At 26.8% G+C, this 24,757-nt stretch overlaps 1 protein-coding gene across 2 annotated transcripts; it reads right to left on the bottom strand.

Annotated features, from left to right (window-relative positions):
* Positions 1–15,944: 15,944 nt before the first annotated feature.
* Positions 15,945–19,796, bottom strand: LOC113850315 (protein XRI1-like). Of its 2 annotated transcripts, none has more exons than XM_027480804.1 (9): positions 19,486–19,796; positions 18,516–18,580; positions 18,320–18,442; positions 18,045–18,187; positions 17,568–17,631; positions 17,360–17,471; positions 17,237–17,277; positions 17,052–17,129; positions 15,945–16,588 (listed from the first exon to the last, which is right to left on the bottom strand). In XM_027480804.1, exons 1-9 carry the CDS (start codon positions 19,506–19,508, stop codon positions 16,314–16,316), a joined length of 924 nt encoding a protein of 307 aa, XP_027336605.1. In that variant the 5' UTR covers positions 19,509–19,796; the 3' UTR covers positions 15,945–16,313. The 2 variants fall into 2 exon arrangements, with proteins under 2 accessions (XP_027336605.1, XP_027336604.1); XM_027480803.1 differs by having other exon boundaries at positions 18,516–18,583; positions 19,486–19,692.
* Between the last annotated feature and the right edge of the window lie 4,961 nt (positions 19,797–24,757).

Raw genomic sequence — 24,757 nt, 5'->3', positions numbered from 1 at the left:
TACAAAAGCCATATACCATTAAGCATGCAATTAATTAACATAAGATTGTTTTATCTAAAAATTAAAATCAACTTCTAATTAAGTCTACAATTGCATTAAGATTTAATGGCAAATATTTGTCCACATTTAATAGCCTTCTCCAACTCACGATCCATTGCAATACTCAACATTTGAGAAGAGAAATAAAGAGAAGAAGGTGACAAGCTCGTAAGACCCGACACCTAACAGCAGGCTGCAGCAGTGCTGCATCTTTTGGTACCCTTTTATGATGGGAAGCACCTCACCACTTATCATTCTATGTCTCATCAATGATTTCGACTCTCTCTCATTCTCTTTTTGGTGCAGATTTCAACTCTCACTAATTTACCATTTCTCTAACTTCTTTATCTGATTCTCTCATTTATGAATATTATTTATTTCTTGTTTCTCTTTTCTCATAAACAAATAAATTATATCAATCATAGCTGTGCTCATGAGATATGTGATCGAGGACCCAAGGTATCCAAGGCATTCCTACCTCTCCCTTTTCTTTCGTCATTATATTTGCCTTTTGTGTCTCTAATTCAAAGGCCCCACTCACAAAATTAATGATCCAATCCATAATGTCTTCCTAATAGGTCTCGTTTCCCCAAGTGCTTTTCCTTCCGAAAAAGATGTTAAATAAATTTATAAAATCATGACTTGATTAATTTATATAATTAGGCTCTACTCGATATAGATGTCAATTTTAAGTTTTATAATTTTTAAAAATTAAAATTAACTTTTAGTTTTATATTTTATTTTATTTTTTATGATTTTCAATATTTAAATTTTAATACAGATATTAAATTCAATTTACTTTGTACCTCTTAATTAACTTAACTTTATTTGGCGATAGAGTGAAACTAGAGGTGAGGCAGGTAATAATGATGGGCATGGTAGTGATAATTACAATAACGAGACAAAGTTGATAGTGATGGTGTGTAAATGAAGTATGTAAGTTCTTTCCCATTCTCCTTCCATGCACTATCCATACCATATACACCACTTTTAAAAGCATAGGCTCTGACCATTCCTAGCCGAGAGCCTCAAATATTAGAAAATAACACAAGTTGATTCCTATACTGAGACATTCACTTTTAGGCAAGTTCTACTTTCAGGACACATTTATTATTAATCTTGTTATCTCCATATTAGAAAGGACTATAACAATATAATAGTCTAAAGCTTTTTTTTCCTTTTTTTATTTTATGCATGGGATTCTCAAGAAGGACAAAGCATAAAATATACCAACTTCTTAGTATAAGAGTTATGATATGAATATTACAAATTAGAATTTCGAAAAGAGAAATTTTAGAAGGAGCATTTCATGTGATCCAATAAACTCAAATATTCATTTCGTACTTATAAATACATTGTGTTCTTTCTCCTTTTTTATAAAGAGGAAGAAAAGAAAAAGATAACATTGATTATGCTACTATTGCATCAAACTTTTATAAAGTCACTGTTTGTACAACACATTCTACACACCTAATATTTGTACATTTGATATTATACACATTTTTCACAACTTGATGCTCAACTCTTATTGTGGATGACGAGGGATCATCTCATGTTGATCGACAATTTTGCAATGGAGGCTGGGATGAGAGAAAAAAAAAAAAAGAATTGGATATAGGAAAGAGAAAAATAAAGATAAAATAGTTATCACCTGAATTTCTTTAAAAAATTCAAGAAAAATTTTAAAAAAATTGTTCGCTTAACTAAATTGTGTCCGATAGTATAGATAAATTAGTATTTTTACAATTTTATAACGTGTGAATAATAAAAAAAATATATAGATCATTGTTATAAACTTTTGCATGCATTAAAATGAATTTAAAAAAATTAAAGGTATAAGAGAATTTATAATAAAAATTATTTATTTATAATTTTGACTTTAAAATAAAACGTTTATTTTATTATGATATAAAAGTATAAAAAATTCACATGTTTAATTTTATAACATGCAAATAATAAAATACATTACACATCAGAATTATAAATTGTAATGTGAAAAAAATACTAGTGAATAAAAAATTAAAATAAAAAAGATAATTTATAATTGAAGCTATTCATTTAAAATTTAAAATAATACTTGTTTATTTTATTGTACTATAAAAATATAGGAATAATTCACATGTCTAATTTTATAATATGTTTTATACATCACTATTATAAATTGTTTGATGAAAAAAATAAAGTAAAATAATTAAAATTAAAAGCATAATAAAATTTACAAAGAAAGAAATTGGTTTGAAATTCTATTTTAAAATAAAATTTATTTATTTTATTTATAAAAATATGAGAAAAATTAACACATCTGACTTTATGACATGTGAATAATAGAATAATTGATATATTACTATAATAACTCTGTTATGTGTACATTTTCTCATTTTATTTTGCTTAATACTTGATAAATTTGTAAATTAAAATAACATAAATGAAGAAAGAGTTTGATACCAAAAAAGGAACAAATTTAAAAGTATGTGATAAGAGAATTTAAAATATAAATGACATTGGTATTAAGCACCCATGATTTAATCTAAACCCTTTGGAACAATTTTTGGGAATTCACAGTCTTCACAATTTTTGCTGAGACACAAGGAATGTTATTTTCCCTTGATTCAACAAAGCAAAAGGAAATCTTGTTGGCCAGAAATTACTCCAGACCAAAGTCATCTTTGATATTTTTGAAAGCTGAGATGAGCCAATCATTGATCCAAAAATTCTAAGCCGAATTCTCACCCAAGGATACAACGCATTCTATTTTCATTGCATGTATAAACTAACAAGATATGAAAGAAATACAAGATTTATAAACAATTACACAACCAAAGATGAATTTTACAATGGAGTTTGGAGAGATAAACGCACAGATCGATTGCAGTAACCCAAAGACGTTTGGGGAGAGATGGAGTTTGCAAAATCAACCAAAATTAAAACTTTGGTGATATTTGGAAAACAATTAGAACAGTTAAAATGTCCAATTTGTCGAGCCTAACCCTAGTTCATGTAGGTCCAGACCAAAATCTCTTATGACTCAAAAGGCCTAATAAACCAAAAGTCGTGTGAGTTAAAAAGTCCCGTAGGCTAAATTAATGAATATTTTTATATTTAACTCTTAACTCATCTTAATGTAATAGAATTTATTTTCAAATTAAAATAACTTATATTTCTAAATTTTTATCTTAACAGAAAATTTATGATAAGACTTAATATAAAATTTTAGACTCATTGCAATATATATATATATATATATATATATATATATATATATATATATATGGTTTAACATAATAAATTAATGAAGTAAATAAAATTAAATTTTATAATCATTTTATTTTATTTTTATTATTATTATTATATATATATATATATATATATAATTACACTATAGCATTAATATAATATAGAAAATATTACTTATACGATAAATTAAAAGTGTTTAATATGATACTCCTAAATTTGAAAGAGCATTGAATACTTTTTATAGATTATACTAAGATATTAAAGGATATTTATGCCTTTTTCAAATACATCATTAACTCCACTACTAAAATTAATAGTTATGATTGTTTCACGCATACAAGAGAATAAAATACTCCTTCATTTCTTAGAGCAACGTAAAATTCACCTAAATTAAAACATATACTTATATATTACATATAAATTGATAAATTAACTAATAACTTAATTTTTAATTTATACTTTTATTTGTTAATTTATGTAACTATTTACTAATTATTAAATTTTAATATTAACAACTATATTTTTGTACAAATTTTTTAATAAAAAATCTATCTATATGTATATATTTTTGTAAAATTCATTAAAATTAATCATTTAAGATTCTACTTATTTATATATATTTATCTTAAATATAATTATTGATTAAATTTACTAAAATAATTATTAAATTATATTTTATAAAATACTATTATATCATTTAATTATTGTATAGTTAAAAATATGTATTACTAATTCTTAATTAAAATCATAAATTATTAATGTACCATGTTAAATTTAATTAAAAAATCAAATAAATGCAAAAGTTTAATTTTATTTTATTTTATAATATATTTTAATATAATTATAATTGATATTATTTTTTATGATAAAATTTTAATATATTATATAAATATTTTTATTTAAAAATTATTTTATATTTAATATATAATTTTTAATTTATTTAAATAAAATAATTTAATAAATATTATAAATAAATGATATAATTGTTATTTATTATTTTTAAAAATAGGTGGGTTAACCCACCTCTAACACTAGCCTACTATTTTGTTTATACTAGAACTTAGGGTTAAAATAAATTTACTAACTATAAAACTTTAAAAAAATGGAACTATATAATAGATTAAGTGAAATAAAGCATAGAGTTTTAACTCATTTTTTACAGCTCTAAAAATAATGTCAAATTTTCTTTTCTCAACTAAGCTTTTTCATTTTCTCAACCTTCAAGTGTCTCCCTCAAAGTGTGTGTGTGTCATTTGTAAGAGAATATGTGTGTTAGTTGGAATTGGTGAGAGAAGAAAAGTAAAAATGAACTTGTGTGATAGAGGTGTGGTGAGTGTTGGTGAGAAAAAATCTCTTAATAGAGAAGAGAGAAAATCTCTCAAGAGAGAGTGTCTTTCAAAGATTTTAATTAAGAGAGTTTGTTAAAAAAAATTGATATTTATTATAATAAATTAATTATTTTATATATTTAGTATTATCTTTAATAATTTTATATTTTATTAAGATAAATATGATTATTCTATGGTTGAATTATTTCACTTTATAATTTAGAAGAGAATTCTTTAACATTTTTCTTAACTTTTACGAAAGGAAATTTTATTTCTATTATTTCAAGTGTATTTTATTTTAGCTTTTAATTTATATTAATTGTCTTTCCTTTTATAATATAATTTTTTTATATGTTTTGAAATCATAACTTTTATAGATTTATTTGTGCAATTGTTTAGTATCTAAAATTTTTATTATGATACATAAAAAAATTCTAATTTTTAAATTTATTTTTCATCATGTTAAATTTATATTATATGATATTATTGTTCATATTATGTATTCAATAGTATTAAAATCAATTACATTAAGTTTTTTAATATTTTAAATTTAGTTTAAATTTTAGTTTAAAATAAATCATATTTAAATTTCTAATAATCAATAGTATTAAGACAAACTATTCTTGTTTTATGACACGGAAAAACAATATAATTTTTATATTTTTTTACCGTCAATACTTCCATTTAATATATACTACCAACTATTAAGATTAGCTATAGTATCACGGATATAACGTATGTTAACACAATTTGTTTTTAGCAAAAGTATATTTAAGAGTTTAGTCAGGAAATATGTAACGCCCTAATTTTGTAATGTTGATAAATATATATATATATATATATATATATATATATATATATGTTGATTTACTTGACAGTGATATAAATATATGTATATGACTTTATTATGATATGAGTTTGTGGCTGGAATTAGGCTGAAGGAAAATAGGCTAAGTTCTGATGCAGGGCGTTCTCGCTGCAGCGAGAATATCTCGCTATAGCGAGAGGACTTTGAGTAAAAAGCATGTATCTGTCGCCTTCTTACTGTAGTGAGAGTATCTCGTTGTAGCGACAGAGCGACAGTTTGGAGCGCATTTCTGGGTGCAGTCTCGCTGTAGCGAGAGTGTCTCGTTGTAGGGAGATTCTGTAGAAACTAAAGTGCAATTTTCTCTGAGTTTTTTTGCTGTAGCGAGAAAGCGTGTTGCTGCAGTGAGGGGACCTCGCTGCAGCGAGAGTATCGCGACCAGAGGAGTTTTAAAAAGGGGGTTTGGGGTTTGAGAATTCATTTCTCAAAATTCCTTCGATTCTCTCGACCCAAAACCCTTTTTCCACCAATTAAATTGTCTCCAAAGTTGTTCGGGAGCTTGATTTGAAGGTTGAATCCGTGTGAGAAACGCTTGGAGGTGAGTTTTAATGATTAGAGTTTCTGTTTTTCAACCCCCTTTCTCTGTTTTGTGGTTTCCTTGAGTTCTCATGAAGTTCTTCCATGTGGTTAGGTCGAAATCTGTGTGGGGAGCATTTTCAAGGTTGAATCCGAGTGTGGGTCTTCAATCCAAGGTAAGGGGGGAACTCTATCCTACTTCATTATGTGTGATTTGCTATTAATTGTTGAATATTGTGATGTAACTGAGTTAGAGGGTAGGAAATTGTTGAGAAATGTGATGAGGGTCAAGTGCCATGAGATGTGAATATTGTGCGTGTTTACCCGAAATTGATGAATGTGAATTGTATGTTAGATTTTGCATGATAGAATGAATATTGTGAACAAATGTGGGCTCAAGGGCCGTGTGATATAGATGAATATTGGCTATGTGCCGTGTAATATGAAATGAATGTCGGCCTAGTGTCGTGTATTTAAATGCAATGAGGGTTGTGTGCTATGTGTAAGCATGATTATTGCACGTGTAAATGGAATATGTGTGAATGGGCGTGTTAGCGCCGTTCTAATGTGCTATAAATAGTTAAGCGATACACTGGGGTATGGAAGATGAAGACGGTAGAAATACCTTGGGGAAGGGAGAGTGATGGTGACACCGACTGTGGAACGGGTGCACCACGGGTCACACACTCTCTTCCTGACTAGACCTCTAACCACTACTTTTGCTGAGTGACCCGTGACTGCCCACGTGATATCCGTGAGGCGGGAGTAACCGACGACCATTCATGGTGTGAAGCTATGATCACAGTGTCACAGTGAGCGTGGTGGGCATGCGCATGCACGAGATTGTTGTCATTATTTGTATTTATGAATGTGACATGCTGTGGATGCCGTGAGTGCATTGGTGTTGCACTGGAATGAACTGTGTGATAATGCTGCCTACGAATATGTCTGTGTAATGTGTTAAAATGATTTGGAGGTGAGACTCTATAGTTATTTGTGTATTTTGAGTAGTGTAGAGTACTCACCCTTACATTTATTTTTCAGGTAATCAAGACGATCAGCATCGGGCTCAGTGAAGGAACGGATGGACTGCTATAAGACTTAAATTTTATTTTGAAAAATGTTGTAATTGAACTAGTCCTGTAACAGTTATTTGATATTAATTTGTAACTCTTCTCTTATTTCGAAATATCTTATGAAAATTTGGTTATTTGAATTTGTGAAATTATTATTTAATTGAAATTAAAGTTTAGGTGTTACAATTAAGTGTGAGACTTGTGATATTTTTGCTTCCATTAATTTAAGTGCAACCACTATGAATAGCATTCACCACCCTCATTTTTCTAAGATTTTCTAAATCAGCTCTAAACTCTATAGTCCAATGTATCTATATAACTATCTATATGTATTTCCATCACTTTTTCATGACAAACATTTTCTTAGCAATTCTCTTTCTATTTTTGTATCATAAGCAACATCAAATCAACATCCACAATCATACACACCAATTCTATTTTCATAATTTCCTTTCACATGGAGTCAATTTCACACTTTCTCAACAATTCAAAATATCACATTATACAAATCAATACAACATGTCAAAGGTCAGACACCTTCGTACTCAACTTAATCTTATAGTATATAATACACTAAAACTAAATCACATACCATTGATACATTATTAGAGATCATACTCTTTCAGTCTTAATAAAAATTATCCTAAATTTTAGCCTTTTCCCCAATACACATATTGTTCAAAATAATAATCCACAACATTAACCATACATACATAACAATCAATAACAAATTGTAGAAACTTCTTAAACTAGTTTTGTTCATACCTTTTATTATGAAATTTTGTTTAGGTAGTTTTAGAAACAAATAATAAGTTTTTCATGCCCAAAAACCCATTTTTAACACTGTAATTTCAAGAAAACATTAAGTCTCTACTATCCAAAATAGGAAAAAATTGAGTTTTTAAGCTAAAAATATATAAATAGGAGTTAGGGTTTGGGATCAACTCCCCTTATCGAAAATAGATCTCTCACAAAAAAGAGATAAGAGACAATGTCTCTAAGGCCAAGTTTTCCTTGAGATTTAAAAGAAAAGTGCAACATTTTTTTATGAAAGATATCGTCCAAAGACTAAGATCTCCCTAAGCATTATAAAGTGAAGTAACTTTTAGAAGAAAGAAAATGATGAAATATGAGTGAGATTTGAAAGAAAAATCTCAAAGAAATTTACTCGAGATCAAGAGAAGTTTGGAGAGTGATAAGATTTTCTAGTTGGAAGAAGGATATGCAATATCATCATTGTATCCTTCTAATACAGTTGGAAATCCGCTATATAAGTAAGAACATAGTCCATGATACCTCTCAAATATTTTAATAACCTAGCCAAAGCGACCCAATGATCATTATAAGGATTATGAGTATATCTACTCAATCTGCATACAGTATATGCAATATCAGGTCTAGTGAAATCCATCAAATGCATCAGACTTCCAATGATTTATGCATATTGCGACTAAGCAATTGGACCACCTCTATTTTTCTTCAACTGGGTGTTAGCATCATAAGGGCTATTCACTGGTTTGACATCAAAATGTTTAAATTTATTTAGGATTTTCTCAACATAATGTTCTTGTGATAATATTATATTATCACACTTCCTTATGATTTTAACTCGCAGAATTACACTAGCTTCACCCATATTTTTCATGTCAAATTTAGATGCAAGAAAACATTTTGTTTGATGCACTATGTCATGGCTAGTACCAAAAATAAACATGTTATCCACATATAGACAAATAATCACACATTCACCGTTTTCTAATTTTGTGTACACACATTATTAACTTCAACAATAGAAAAATCATTACTAACTAAAGTTTGGTCAAACTTATTATGCCATTACTTAGGAGCTTGTTTTAGACCATATAAAGATTTGAGAAGCTTATAAACTTTATTTTCTTGTCTAGGAATTACACACCCCTGAGGTTGGACCATGTAAATTTCTTTCTCTAACTCACCATTTAAAAAAGTTCTTTTAACATCCATTTGAAGAATAACTAAATTATATGTAAATGCTAAAGCAATCAAAATTCAAATAGAAGAATTTCTTGTTACAAGAGCAAAAGTATCAAAATAATCAGCTTTTTGTTTTTGAGTAAAGCCTTTAGCTACCAATCTAGCCTTATATTTTTTAATTGATCCATCGAGGTTATATTTCCTTTTAAAAATCTATTTGCACCCAATTGGTTTCGCTTCAAGAGGTAAATCTACCAAAGTCCAAGTATTACAATTTGTAATGGAATCAAGTTCAGATTGGACAGCTTTTTTCCAAAATAATGCTTCAGTTGAGGAAAAGGTTTGTGAAATAGAAAAAGGTTCATCATCAATAAGATACTTGTAAAAATCATTTCTAAAAGATTTTTCTTTTCTTTATCTTTTACTTCTTCTCAAATCCTCATAAAAATCATCAAACGAACTATGTATTGGTGTTTCACCAAAATTTTTTAATTTCAATGGAAAAACATATTAAAAAAATTTAGCATTTTTTGTTTCAATTATCGTCTTACAATCAAGATATCACTTTTTAAAACTAAAAATTTATAAGCAGCACTATGATCAGTATAATCAATAAACATACAATTTGACGTCTTAGAACCTATTTTCCTCTTTTTAGGATCAAGTACCATGACTTTAGCTAAAAAAACCCACACTTTTAAAATTTCAAATTAGGCTTATGTCCCTTCCATAACTCATGGTGTTTTACCTGTCCTTTTATATGGAATTCTATTTTGTAAAAAATATGTCGTTAACAAGGCTTCACCCCAAAGGTTATCAGGTGCATTATAACTAATTAAAAGAGCATTCATCATTTCCTTTAAAGTTCTATTTTTTTTTTCAGCTATTTCATTAGATTGAGGTGAGTAAGGAGGTGTAACTTCATGAATAATTTCTTCTTTTTCACAATAATCATTAAATAAGGTGTACTCACCACCTCTATCCTATCTAACTCTTTTAATCCTTTTATTTAATTAATTTTCCACTTCTCCTTTATATTGAAGAAACATGTTAGAAGCCTTATCTTTATTTCTAAGCAAATATACTTTGGTGTATTTAGAAAAATTATCAATAAAAGTCACATAATATTTTTTTTCCACCTCTAGTCATAGTTTACTTTAAATCTTCCAAATTAGAATGAATTAATTCTAGTATTGACAACAATCTTAAAGATTATGGCTGAATCAATAAATAATGAAACTCCCATCAACAACGCTGCAAATAACTATGAAAACAGACTCAACGTGAATCCACCTAATCCAATTGTTTCTGCAGTTAACTATGCAAGAGCATGTCTATTCTGTTCTTGACCTGCACGATGTAACTCATGCTTTTACGCAACTGAAACCAGATTCATCTTCTACCCCAAAATTGTTGGAATATTGGACTTTTGCTAACAAGGTTTGTAGACATACTATTCTCAGTACATTGTCTAATGAATCGTTTGATGTCTATTGTTCTAATAAGGAAACTAACAAAATTTGGGAGTCTTTGATTCTAAAATATACTACTGAGGATGCTGGAAGAAAGAAGTTCATCATTAGACACTATTATAAGTGAGAGATGAATGATGAAGAAGATATCAAGACTCAAATCAATGAATACCACAAGCTGCTGAAAGACATAAAAGCTGAGATCACACTGCCTGAGAATTTTGTTATTGGACTACTAATTAAAAATTTACTAGAATCTTGGAAGGATTATAAGCAGCAACTAAAGCATAAGAATAAATTATTATCTTTAGTTGAACTTATCACCCACATTATTATTGAGGACACAAATAGGAAGGAACTCAAGGCGGTAAGGGCAAAGACATTTGCATCAAGAGCAAACATGATACAAGCTAATAAGAAAAAGTATGACAATAAACCTAATCAAAGGTCTCATTATAGTAAACCTTATGTCCCAAAAGTGAATAATCCCACCTCAAAACTAGTGGAGGAAATTGTTTGGTTTGTAGCAAAATAGGTCATCGTGCTACTCAATACAGACACAGGAAGAGAAGTGAAAATCCTCCAAAACCAAATGCAAATTTGGTTGAAGGAGATGATATTATAGTTACGATCATTTCTCAAGCCTTGCTAATGGCTAATGTGAGTGATTGAATGGTAGACTCTGGGGCTATCAAGCATATCTGTGCAAACGAAAATATATTTACCTTCTACACTTTAGTGAGAGATGAAGAAGAACAAGTATATCTTGGTGACTCAGGACTGCTGAAGTTCTTGGAAAAAGAAAAGTTCTTCTGAAGCTCACATCTAACAAGACCCTTCCTCTCAATGAAGTGCTACATGTGCCTAGTATTAGTGTGAACTTAATTTCTATTAATTTACAGGGAAAGTTGGAGTTAAGGTGTCTTTTAAATCTAATAAAATTGTGATGACAAAAAATAATGTGTTTGTGGGAAAAAGTTATTGTAAACAGGAACTCTTTGTACTCAGTGTTGCTTATGTTATCAATGAAAATACTTCATCTTCTGCTTATTTGGTTGACTCTAAATATTTAGCATGCTAGATTAGGACATGTTAGTGCTTATTATATAAAGGAAATGTAATATCAAGATTTGATTTCTAGTTTTAGTAATGGATGCTTAAGCAAATGTGAAATATGTGTGGAATCAAAAATAACTAAAATGTCATGCTTACCTATAGAAAGATACACAAAAATAATCCTTAAGATTGTTGTCCAAATCGACCTGAAGTAGCTCATCAATAATTTAGTCTGAGGCTTGTAGAACATTGTCCTTAAGGATTATTTCGGTGTAGTAGAAAATCTTCCACGATATCGTAGACTCTTCTTGTCTAAAAAAAAACAACGCTCTAAAGAACTAGTAAGATCTAAAACTCGTAACCCAGAAAAATTATATAATTAGAAAAGTTTGTGCATGTTCGTCCCTCTTTTGTATGGTTTTCCCAAAATATATAAAATACTTTTTAACCAGTGTAATTGTTCAGGTAACTGTTATATATAACTAAAAATATAAGTAATAATAATAATTATCTCATAAACTATGTAACTGCAAATATCAGTAATAATAACAATTAAATTAGAATAATAAAATAACAATAATAATTAATAAATTCTTTTGAAATATAATTATATTATTTTTCAACCCTTGCTACTCTTAATTTTAAACACATAAAGAAATACAAGTTCAAAGAAATTCATCAAAATCTAAATTTAAAATAAAATTTTAAGTATTTGGAATTGATTTTACAAAATAATGATGAAAGTAATGATGTTTTTCATAAACGTAGTTATAATTAAAAAGACATTAAAATTTATTTATGATTATAAAATGCTTGTCTAACTAAAAGTTTTATTACACAACTATGGTCATTTATCTTATATGAGTAAATTCTAAATTCAAAAGGAACAATACAAAAAGTAAGAGATGATTATACACAAATAAATATTTTAAGTAGCTCTTATTGTGAAAAAATGATAGAAAATCAATTAATATAATATAGATACATGCAAAGAAAGTCACAAGAGATAGCAACAAAAGTAGTGAACAATGTGATATTTAGTTTAATGAAAAGGGATAGAAAGAGATAAAAAAAAAACAACTTTAGAAAAAATTATTAATATAAATTTAACAACAAATAATATTTTAAAAAATTCAACTTTTAAAAGAACTCAATAACATTGTGTTATTTATATAGACATCTTTATCTAATGTGATAGGATTTAATTGTTATTATTATAATAAAATTTTATAGTACATTTATTCTTATTTTATTTGTTCAAAAAGAGAAAATGAATTTATACTTATTTATATGCCAATATAAAGGTTTAAGACAATATTAATTATTAATTTTTTACTATTATCCTTTGATGTATTTAAATTATTTTTACTTCTTGGGTAGTTCAAAAGCCAAAAGAAAATCCATTAATAAAAGGTAAATTATTAAGTTTATAATTAATTGTAAGAAAATGATTAGATTACTTGATCTTTGTAATTTTTTCCATGAATAGATAAATTAGAACATAAGCAACATTATATTAATTGTTGTCTATACAAAGGTTCTTCTCTCTTGTCCATGTCAAAGTTCAAAGCATTATGCCCGTGAAGTGTAATATTATTTTTTTCACTTTCTCATGTAGAAATTCAAAATAATATTAATTGTTATGATTTTTTTAATAATTTTTGGTTAATATCAAAATTTTAAATATAATAAATAAAACATTTGTATTAGACAAGTAACCAAAAGTTCAAGAGGTTCAAAGAGAGGCCACTAATAAAGGGTATATAATAAGTTTATCGAATATTTATAATAAAATGATAAAATTCTTTCGATTATGTAGTTTTTCTTTCTCCAGATAGGTAAATAGAACAAAAATAATGTATAAATATAAGTCTCAATCTTTAACATAATTGTATTTTCTTTTTCCCTGTGACATGTTACATCACAAGTTGCTAATACATTTTTTACTTGAATATAAATTGTCCATGAGAATAAAATAATTTAATAATCAATCTTTATAAAAAAAAATTATTTATTTTCACCTGCCTAATTTTACATGGTTCTAATGTGTTATTTAAATTTTATATGTTGTAGTTCTTAAAAACTCTACAACCCTTGTGTTTTTAGTTCTTAAGATAGGGCAAAAGTCAAATTTATAGAAATTAAAACAGAATGGTCATGTTTTTTAAAATAAAAAATTTAAGAGTTTTATAATTTTAAATTTCTCAAATTATTAATTGTTTTCTTTTTTTTATATGAATATTTATTTTCTATTAAACACTGAAATTTATTTCTGTCCTTCAAATGTCAGCTTTATTTAATATTTAGATTTCTCTTCAAATAAATTTTTTTTTCTCATTTCAAATCCTATCCGGTTATATTCTCAAATCTATTCATTCTATTTTGTTTTAATTTTGCAATTTTCAATCTTCTCCTAAATCAAAGTTACTTATCTATATACACATCTACAATCTTTTAATTTAACTTCTTAAATTTTATTTAAATTAAAAGTAAAAAATATATATCTTAATTTTTATTTTCTATTATCATCTCAAATCCTCTCATCTTCCATGCCTTCTTCCTTCTCATCAAATTAGGGAGGGTTATTCAGAGAAAATGAGAGGTGAGGGAAAAACAAAAAGAAGAGGGGGAGAAGAGGAATTGGAAGGAGCGGAGTAGGAAAAGGATAATTATGTATGATAAAAGAAAGAAAAAAATATTAACAAATTAATATATTTAATAAAAAACATTATTTAAAATATATTTAAAAATTATAAAAAAGTTAAAACTTTTAAAAATTAAAATAATTAAGCAAATGAATAAGTTAGAGAAACAAAAGTATAATTTTACATAAATTAAACTATATTTTACAATACACTAAATACAGCTAATATAAATTTAAATTAATGACTACAAATGAAGTTTGATTGATAATATAACAATAAATATTCGATATTTTTTAATCTTTGCAATTAAGATAAAAATCGTTATTAATCTTTTTATTTGTTTGATTTTATTCTTCATATATTTTAATTTTTAAAATAATTTCTATTAACATATTAATACTGATAGATAAAATTTACTGTATTCTCTATAATTGAAGGTTTAGTACCCTCTTTTTACACGTTACCATTAATTTTATATTAATAAACAATGTAGTTAATGACTAAAACTATAAATCTACAACGGTTAATATAAAGAAGAGACAAAATACTTTCTCAAGTTTATAGATACCATAACAAGCATTTTAATGATATTACATCCATCTAAACACATGATCTTAGAATAAATATTAATATGACATTATATATCGTAAGAGGAACCTTATATACGAGAGTAAGAAATAAATTTGAATTGTCTAAACATACATAAATAATCAAAGTTAAAAGTTTAAAAAAGTAATTATTTTAAAATCACATGACCTTTTTTTTAAAAATACATGACTTATATATTTTAATTTTGACCATTCATTATAAGATCTAATTGTTAAAATTTATTTCTCTTACATGATCTATGTATGTTTATATTTCGCCTTTCCAAGTCCTAATATCTTATCAAATTGTTCAAAATTTTCATTTATTCACTAAAATAATTTTATATCCTAAATTTATAATAAATCCTCAAAAAAATAGACAAAAGAATAATAATTTGAAATATTAAAGTAGAAAAAAATTGACAGTGAAAACAAATGTTTATTTTAAAATTAGAGAAACTTAACTAACTAAAAATAAAATAAAAACTACAATCACCACAATCCAAACTAGAGGAGGAACCGAAGTGCAGTTAAACCTAATATATTTTAAAAACTATTTATTAAAATTGTCACCCAATATTTCTGTGTACACCAAAAAAATTTAACTAATAATTATTATAGATATTGCCCTTTTGAGATATAGAAATAAGTGAACTTTATTTCAGGCATACTATTAGGTATTTTACATTATAAATTCTGATCAACATGCTTAAAAACAACCTACGAATAAATTCATTTTCATGGGTAAAGCGTAAATTACATTATTAGGTATTACTTGAACCAATATAAATAATGATTTGTGTTGATTTATTCTATTTTCCACTCAACTGAACCAACCAATCCATGAACTATGTGATTCGGGTTGGATAATCAGGTGTATATAAAAAAAAATCCATGTATTCCTATAGAAACTAAAAGGAATAAAAATAAAGGTTGAGGAGTATAAGGCATCTAATATAGACTTGGTTCAGTGTGGAGCATCATAATATGGTGGTATTAACCATATACACCTGTTTTGATATGTCATATGTAAATTAACTATAAATCTAACAACAAATCAATTGATTAAATACTGCATCTATTTTGTCTACCTTTATGCATTGCAGTGTGTTATTTAATTGCAAGCAACAAAAATATAGAGGAAAAGAATATAATACAAAGAGATATGAACACAACACTTTGGTAATAAAAGAGACACACAAGACCTTGAGATAATAAGCAAGGCCACAAAACTAAAATAATCTGTATGGTTCAATTACAAAAGCTAAGCTGGGGAGTGGTGGGGACTAAGGATCTAAGAAATAGTAAGATTCCCATCACAAAATTAGCTCAAAACAAAATCATGTACCCCAAAGAAGAGCTATAAGATTATCTAGACCCCACTGGAAACAAACGCTAAGGTGGTGTAATATATGCAGGTCAATAAGAACAAAAAATAGTTGCAGTATCAACTTCTATAATCTGCCAGATATATTACAGATAATGAAGTCAACCCCACACTTTAATGGGTAAGAGAAAAAGTTAGTACTGAACCACTTACGCTTAACCTTTAGTTCTCATAATTGTGATGCTACCCTTTCCCCCTTCAGTGCGGATTTTCGTTTTACCAACCACAGGCTTCCCAGAGAAGGCTGATTTGGGGTAAGCAGATGGATCATCACAGCTTTGCTTTGATTTTGATGGAGGTGGTGTTCGAATGCGCTGATTTATTTCCTTCAGGGTTACATCTCCATGGGCACCACTCGGTTTAATGAATGCAAATGGATAGGCCACAGAAGAAGCCAATTTTGTGGGAGTCCTTATAAAAGATTTTCTACCTAAACATGATAAAAAAAAGTCTGAATTTGTTTTTATGTCAAAAAATGTCCTAAAAAAATGTTTTTAACCTCTTGTAAATATATGACTTAAATTGATTTTGATCCCTCAACATTTTTTTTAGGTTGGTCCATATAAATTTTAAAACTTCGTAATAATGGTCCCTATTACTACTTAGTAATGACATGGCATGCATCTAGCTATATGTTATGTCAATCACAATTTTCAGGTCTAGCCATGTCACATCATGACTAAGTGATGATAGGGAGTATTTTAGTATATCTTTTTAATTTACAAGGAACAAAACTAACAAAAAAATTGGATGACTAAAATTACATTAAGCCAATTTTTAGAGGAAAGTAAAAATTTTCCGTAAAATCGTGCTTGCTTTTCACATCTTGTGGGTGCATCACTTTACCATATAGCATACAAGAGAAACAGAGACTGTCAAGGACAAAGTCAAACCTTTGAAGATTATCGGGGTTCGAGGGACATGCTGTTGAACCACATTTTGTTCATATGATGGTGTGATGTCACTAAGCTCTACAGGAGAAAGAATATATTTTGAATAAAGCTCAATTTATAGAGGAAAGAATGAAGGAAGAAACAAAATTAGCAGACAGTAGTGAATGGAAAACAATGTCATCTACCAGCAACATCAATCTGAACATCATCTGCCCCTGAAAAATTCCTGAGTCAAATGACAAATTGTCAGATTATTTTGTTGTATAACCAACTATCCACAAAAAAATGAATGGTCCAGATAAGCATACAAATCATCAGGACTGAATTGCATCCCAGTGTCGTTAAAGTATTCTGCAAGCCACCCTTCAGTTGATTCCAGGTCCTCATAACCAGATGCGGATGCATTTCCTAATGTGTAATCTGTAATGATTTCGGAAAGATCAGAAACAAAATTGAAAAATATACAAAAGCTATGTACCAGAAAAAGTATAAAGAAGAATCCTGCAAAAGGTAAACCTGATGTCCCCGAGACCCATTGTGATACTTCTGGAAAGATATCCTTAACTGGATCCTCCTTCCCCTGCATATGCAACAAAGTAACAGTCATAACTTAAGGCAACCACAATGTTATGGCTTAAATATAAAGTTAAATGATGCTTTGTTGACATTAACATAAGAAAATAATCAAGATTGGGAATCAAGCCCACGCACAAAGAGACTTCCCATTATTTAGGGACAAATACCAATAATCACAAATAGGACTCATGAAAAACAGATACATACCCTAAAAAACAGTTATTGTAAAAAAGATAAAAGGATTTAAAGCAAACAATATGTCAGTCATTTGTCAACAAGGATGGTTATGATGTCATTTGCAATTTTCAACAATAAGAACAAATCTGCATTTCACAAGTCTTCTTCATATTGTTAGAACCATTTCAACATGCTATGAGTGTGAAAAGTTAATCTGGAAAAAAAACTGCAACCACTTACATTATTCAAATATGATGCAGACATCTCTTCATTGGATAGAGATTGATCCCTATCACGGCTATTGAACTGTAGCATCCGTCGCCTCTTGACTTGAGAAGAAGGCTCTCTACATTCCTCTGGTTCCTTTTGCATACTATTTGAATCTAAAAAACCACCAGTATTTGGATTAGAGAAAGGTAACAAATAATAGTCACAAAGGAGAAAAGAACAATTGATCAAGTTACAGATGCTGTCAAGACAATGTCAAGAAAGGTGCATGCAGGAGAACTGCTTACCCACAATATTGACATTATAAGCCAAATCACCACAAGCTTTAACTGGAGTTGTTTCATCATCAAACATGTATGAAAGATCTTCTTCATTTTGTGGCACGTCATTCCACAGTTCTTCAGAAATTTCTGCTCAAATCAACAAATTTTCCTCAGGCATTGGTTAGGTAAAAGAAGCATTTTAATTTACAGTGAGAATTACCAAAATTGGAAGTCTTTTGGAGACTATAATCCTCCCTTTGCCAATCCCATGGCTCCTTAGCACCGCTACTAGCAGAAAAGTAAATGTCATGGTGTGATGCAATTTTGACAAAGATTGACCAACAGAAAAGAAGCACATTCCGAAACCAATGTAGAAGAATACACAAAGGATAGCATTAACTCAAAATCCCCAAACAAGGCTTATAGGCATCATAATTAGAAACATATACAAGACAAGATTGACAACGTTGTAAACTCAAGCAATTACCACCATAAACCACCAAACAAAAAATTAGAAACAAAACCACCAGAGTATACATTAGAAACCATAGTAAGCATTTAAACAGTTTTTCTTCCTTCTGTTGATGATATTAGCCAAAGAATAATAACAAAAAAAGCAGAAAAAAGAAAAAGATAAAGAAAAAAAGAAAAACAAGAACAGGAGAAAAGGGCAAAAAAGATGACCCACCAATTTAATCAGAGAAGGCAAAACCCTCATCATCCATTCTTTATCCATAAAATATGACCCAAATCAAACAATCTCCAGAACAAACCAAAGCCACACACCACAAAAACTTCTGAATCAACCAGAACCATTATCCAGCATTTGATTCCGTTAATCAAAACAAACAAAATGTACGTAGCTACAGCAACATGAAGACCCCCAAAATAAGAACACCCCCCCCCCACACACACACACAAGAAAAAAAAACAGAAGCAAAATTCACAAAATGAAAAATGAAAAAAAACCCATTTCATGTACCAAACCATTTTCTCAGGATAACAAAAAACAAGACCAAAACCAAAATAACATGAACAACACAAACAAAATCAAAGCCTACAACTTGAATCACATAAATGCATTTGGTAAACCCACCCAAAATCCATCAACCAGACCAAGCAGACCCCCAATTATTAAAATAAAATAAAAAAAAAGGGAAGAGAAAAAAGAAGGAGAAAGAAAGATTTACTCGTCATTGTTGTTATAATCCATTCCAGCAACAAGGAAGAACCAACTCTTGTCACTGATTAGAGTCCTCCCTCTATTTTCTTTTCTTTTTATTCTTTCTCACAACACAAAAGTAACCGTTAAAGAGAGATCGGTTTTGCTGTGCCTATAAACCGCAACACAACTCAGTCCACTCTGCTCCTATGCTTGAGATGTGTGCTGTGCTGTGCTGCATATATCACTTTTTATTTATCAATATCGATATTGTAAATATAAATATAAATACATTGATATTTCTCACGCAGTGACTGAACCAAATACCAAGTCCAAAAGCGCCGACCCTCTTTCTCCATTTCCTATATATCCTCTCCCACTACACTAGCTATTCCTCAGCTTTTTATTTTTTATTTTTTTATTTATTGCACGTTAATTGAAAACCGGAAATAGAGAAAGTTGAGAGCTCTTGAGATTTTTTTACATAAAAAATAACTCTCAATTAACAGTAAAAAATTAATCTCTTCAAGTATAAAAAATATTTAAATGGGAATTAACCTTTTTTAATAAAGTTTTTTCATGCATGCATATGAATAAAACCCAAACTTTTGTTAATATTCTTAAAAACCACAACTATTTACTAACTGTACTTAGTTTTGTCATTAGAAATCAGCTAGATATTAGTGTCTAAAACTTGTGGTCGATCATTAATATTTTGAAGATAAAAAATTAAATTTTCATTCTTTTAATAAAATTTAACTTTTATATCATATATTTCGAGAATTACTTTGATTGAATACATATTTGAGATTGATTTAACACTTGAATATGAATACATAAGTAGTGACTAATTTAATTATTAAATATATACTCAGAGAATTTAAGTTAATGTAAATTGCAACATTAAATTAAAAAATTAAGACTAAAATAAATTTTAAGAGTTATAAACACACAAAAAAATGAATTTTTTATTGTGTTTAATTCAATCCAAATTAAATCGATACATATATATGATTTGCTCATAACTTTAACATATTACTCATACTTATATAAATATAAATATAATGATAAATTTAATTATTTTAGTATTATATTATTAGATTAACAATTTTGGTCTACTTTTAAATGTTTGTTTTAACTTATACTTTTATAATTTTATGAAATGTGTATTCTCTTCTTAAATAAAATAAAAACTAAAAACTAATTATTAATAAATTATTTTATCAAATCAAATGATTTAATAATAAAATTAAAAAAATCTAATTCAATCTGAAAACACTCATTTTTCTAGATTTACTTTTAAAAAATATATATCATTGACCGATGACCATACGTTCATGAGACCATAGCCATATGACAAACGCAGGGACAGAGAGAGATAAAGAGAGAGCGCACGCTTTTACTCTTTGGGACCCACTTCGGTCCGTTACTCGTTTCACGTGGCACATTTTTTTTTTCTTTTATAAAGAAAGAACACTATTTTCGGTATTTTAAATAATGCTTAATCATCAAGATTAAAATTGTATTTTATTCAAATATGTATATGTAATGTTGTTGTGGATTTTTAAAGTAAAATTTTAATTTTAAAGTAAAATTATAAATAATTACCTTAAAAATGTCTAAGTAATTATACTTATTTTTTTTCCAATTGATTTGGTCGCAATTGAAAAAGAAAGTGTGGTATAAAATTAATGAAATGCTTTTTGAAAATGTAAAGTATCCTTCGATATGTTCAACGTTCATTTCTTGGTATTCAAAATTATTCCGTAACAAAATGGTTATGTTAATGGAACTTTCTTTTTTTATTTTTCTGGTGGAAAGAATCTTCCTAATTGAATTGCACATTTTATGTGGCGATGTTTCCTTGAAATGCAGGAAAACAAAGTGATATATAATTGAAAACAGATTGCATTTCCTTATATTAATCGGTAAATTCATCATTCATACATGCCTACGTTAAAAAAGGGCGAGTATTATTATTTATAAAATTATACTTAATTTGAGTAATTTTTTTATAAAAATACATGTGTTTTAAATAAAAAATAAGTTGAATTAGTTTTTTTATTTATTATAGTTTATTTATATTTTTAATTAATTTCTTATATTTTAAAGTATTTTTAGTAAATTTTAACAATCAATATCATTATATTTTTATTAAATTACACTTATTTTTTTATATAAATATTTTTTGTAAATTTTTAAATCTTATTATTACTAGATAATAAATAATTCAACACTAAATTAAAAAGTTATTTTTCAATTATATTTAACATGCATCCACTAGAAAGAAAAAAAAAGGTCTTGAATCACTTCAACAAACTTGAAGACTCTTAAAAATATGTATACCAAACATTTAGGTTTCTTATATCATGAATTCAAGTTTTTATTTTACTTTATATCACTATTTTATGATAATAAACTAATAAAAAATTAACTTAAACTTATCTCTATTAATATATAAAATTCAAATATTTTAACGATAATTCAACATTAAAAATATCACCCCCAACATTAATATGATATTGGGATTTTTAAAAAATGCTTATGAAAGATAATAATTAAAAAATTAAAAAAATTACCAAATTATATAAAAATATAATGTCGTTAATACTTTACAAATATACAACAGTGTTAACTATTATGAATTTAATTAGAAAACTTTAAAATTATAAGTACTTAACAAAAAGATTTTAAATTACGAAGATCAAATTAAAATTAAAAAAGAAAACTATGAGAACTAATAGACTAATTCAACATAAAAAATATAAATAAATATACATTAACAAAACAACAATGAATTGATTCACATGCTATTTAATTGAAATGAATTACTTTAGCTATACATTTTGTGTTTCAATTAATAACTTTAGTGCTTATTGGAAATCATTTAAAAAATCAATTTTAAAATTTTTAATTAAAAAAATATAATTTAAATTAATTTATCCATGTATTTCAACCATATTTAACAATTTAAATATATTTTTGTCAAAATCAATCCTACTCAATTTTAAGTTAAAAGGATACATAAAAAATATTTATAACTAAAGTATTTATAAGAATATATTTAATCAAAAAATTTTAAAGCATAAAGTTAAGTTAAATAATTTTATAATCTTAAAAATCAGCGCTATTTTTTATATTTAATAATCATATAACAAAATTTGTATGATACACACACTATATTCGTAATTATCTTAATTCTTTGAATTATTTTTTTAATTTTCTTAATTGTGTTAATATCTTAATTGTTTTTGGTTCACGTTAAACATAATAACTTGATTAAATTTGGTTTCTTTTATACTCAAACTATTTTTTATTTTTTTTACAAAAACTTATTATCTTTCGATTATTGATTGCATTATTTTGACACCTATTAAATATAGTGTGTTTAGATAAGTTAAACAAAATTAGGTTATTTTAATGATTGATTATTGCAATAATTGATTAAAAAATAAATTTGTGTGTAGATATTTTAGATGAAAAGTGATTTTATGATAATTAATTGTATTTAGATTGTATAAAATAATAAGTCAAATTATAAAAAAAAAAAGAAAAGTAAAACTCATTAGGACATGAATCCAAGATCACCGATTAAATTTGAAACAACTCGATATTAGTTTATTCATGTATACAATTATATGTGTAATAATTAATTTTGTATTTAAAATAATCAGTTATTAAATATAAAAATAAAAAATAAAATTTAAATAAAAACTAAGCTAATAGCTTTTAATCATAAACACCAAAAATTTGCTTATCTTAAATAAAGTGTTTCCTTTCTAAAAATAAAAATAATTAAAGATAAGCTAAATTTTTTAAAAACTAACAAACAAAATTAAATAGTGTATTTATAATTTTTATAATTTTTATAAAAATTAATTTAATTCAAACACACTCTAATCAAAATAAAAATTTAATATCATAACATATAAATAAATAATAATAATTGCATAAAAATTGTACCAAAATTCTGCTTTCATGATTAAATATTCCCTAATATACTATAATTTTATTATTTGATATCATTATTTTAAAATTATTCTTACCCAAATTTTATTAAATAATTTATTTTAATTTAATAATCATATTTAATTTCTTACAGCAAGAGTGAATAAAAATTTACAACTTCAAAAATCTAAATGAATATTCATAAATAAAAGGAATCGTTTAGAAAATTTTCAAAAATAATTCAACGACCTTTGAAATAGTTATTTCTATATATATATTAGTAAAACTAGAATATCACTTTTCTAAATTTTAATATCAGATAGTTGAGATAGGATGAAAATCAGAATTACGAAATAAGTATATATTTTATTTTATAAAAAAAATTGTGAATTTTATAAAAATAAATCTTTAAATTTAAGAATAAGAAAATCATTTCTTCTTTAAAAGAAGAAACCAAGTTTAAGTTAAATATATACAATATAATAAATCAAAAAGTATTATGATAATTACTTCATACGTACAAGGATGTGAAGTTGTATTCAAAGTAATTAAAGACTAATCATTTGCGTTTTTCTTGAAATCTTCATCTCATTTTCATTATATATTTTTTACTTCATTCTTCTTGTTTAAAAATATTAATAAAATAAATTATACAATAACAATTAACAAGGATAAGAAATAAGAATTATAAAAAAAGTACATGAAATTCAAAATAAAAATTATCTAATAATCATTCTATAAATGGTCAAAATATAAAATAATAATAATAATAATGTATATAAATAACATGATTTATGATTAAACTAAAGAAAAATTGGAAGAAAAAAGACACGACAACTAAAAAATAATTAAAGATATTGAGATATATATAGCAAATTAGATAAAAAGAAAAACTAAAGTGTCTTCAATATGAATGGAAAGAGTCGAGGACACTCATCTAAGTAGGGAAGATTCAAGAGGTGGGTCAAAGCAGAGGAGCAATCTTCAATGTAGCGGAATAGCAAACAATTGTATAAAAATTAAAGAGCTTAACCTTATTTTATCTAGTGAAGTTAGGAGGTCATCCAAGAGTAAAGGGGCAAAAGGAAAGGTCCTTTCTAGAACTAGAAGGATGTTGCCTTAGATTATTCTACCATGACTATACCACCTAGAAATGGAAGGCAAGGTCAGAGAAGGAGCCAAGTAATAACAAAAAAATGGCTTAAATATCAAGGAAGGAGGGAGATAGGACTTCATTGCTTATTAATGGCAAATTGACATGGAGTTTATAGGAAGCTAAGGAATGGATATATGTAGATGGACAAAAGTGGTGGAAGCCTCATAAGTCTACAAATTTAGTTTCTCAATAGATC

The sequence above is a fragment of the Abrus precatorius genome, unplaced genomic scaffold (genome assembly GCF_003935025.1).
Source record: "Abrus precatorius isolate BTA unplaced genomic scaffold, Abrus_2018 Scaffold9, whole genome shotgun sequence".
Taxonomy (NCBI): Eukaryota; Viridiplantae; Streptophyta; class Magnoliopsida; order Fabales; family Fabaceae; genus Abrus; species Abrus precatorius.
Note: the sequence above shows the minus strand (reverse complement) of the source record. Positions and strands in the feature narration are given on the sequence as shown.

Coding starts and splice junctions, on each gene's coding strand:
- LOC113850315 (XM_027480803.1), bottom strand. CDS start 19,508: ATGGATTATAACAACAATGACGA. Junction 17,130..17,236: donor TGTTCAGATTGATGTTGCTG/GTAGATGACATT, acceptor TTTCTCCTGTAG/AGCTTAGTGACATCACACCA. Junction 16,589..17,051: donor AACCCCGATAATCTTCAAAG/GTTTGACTTTGT, acceptor TATCATGTTTAG/GTAGAAAATCTTTTATAAGG.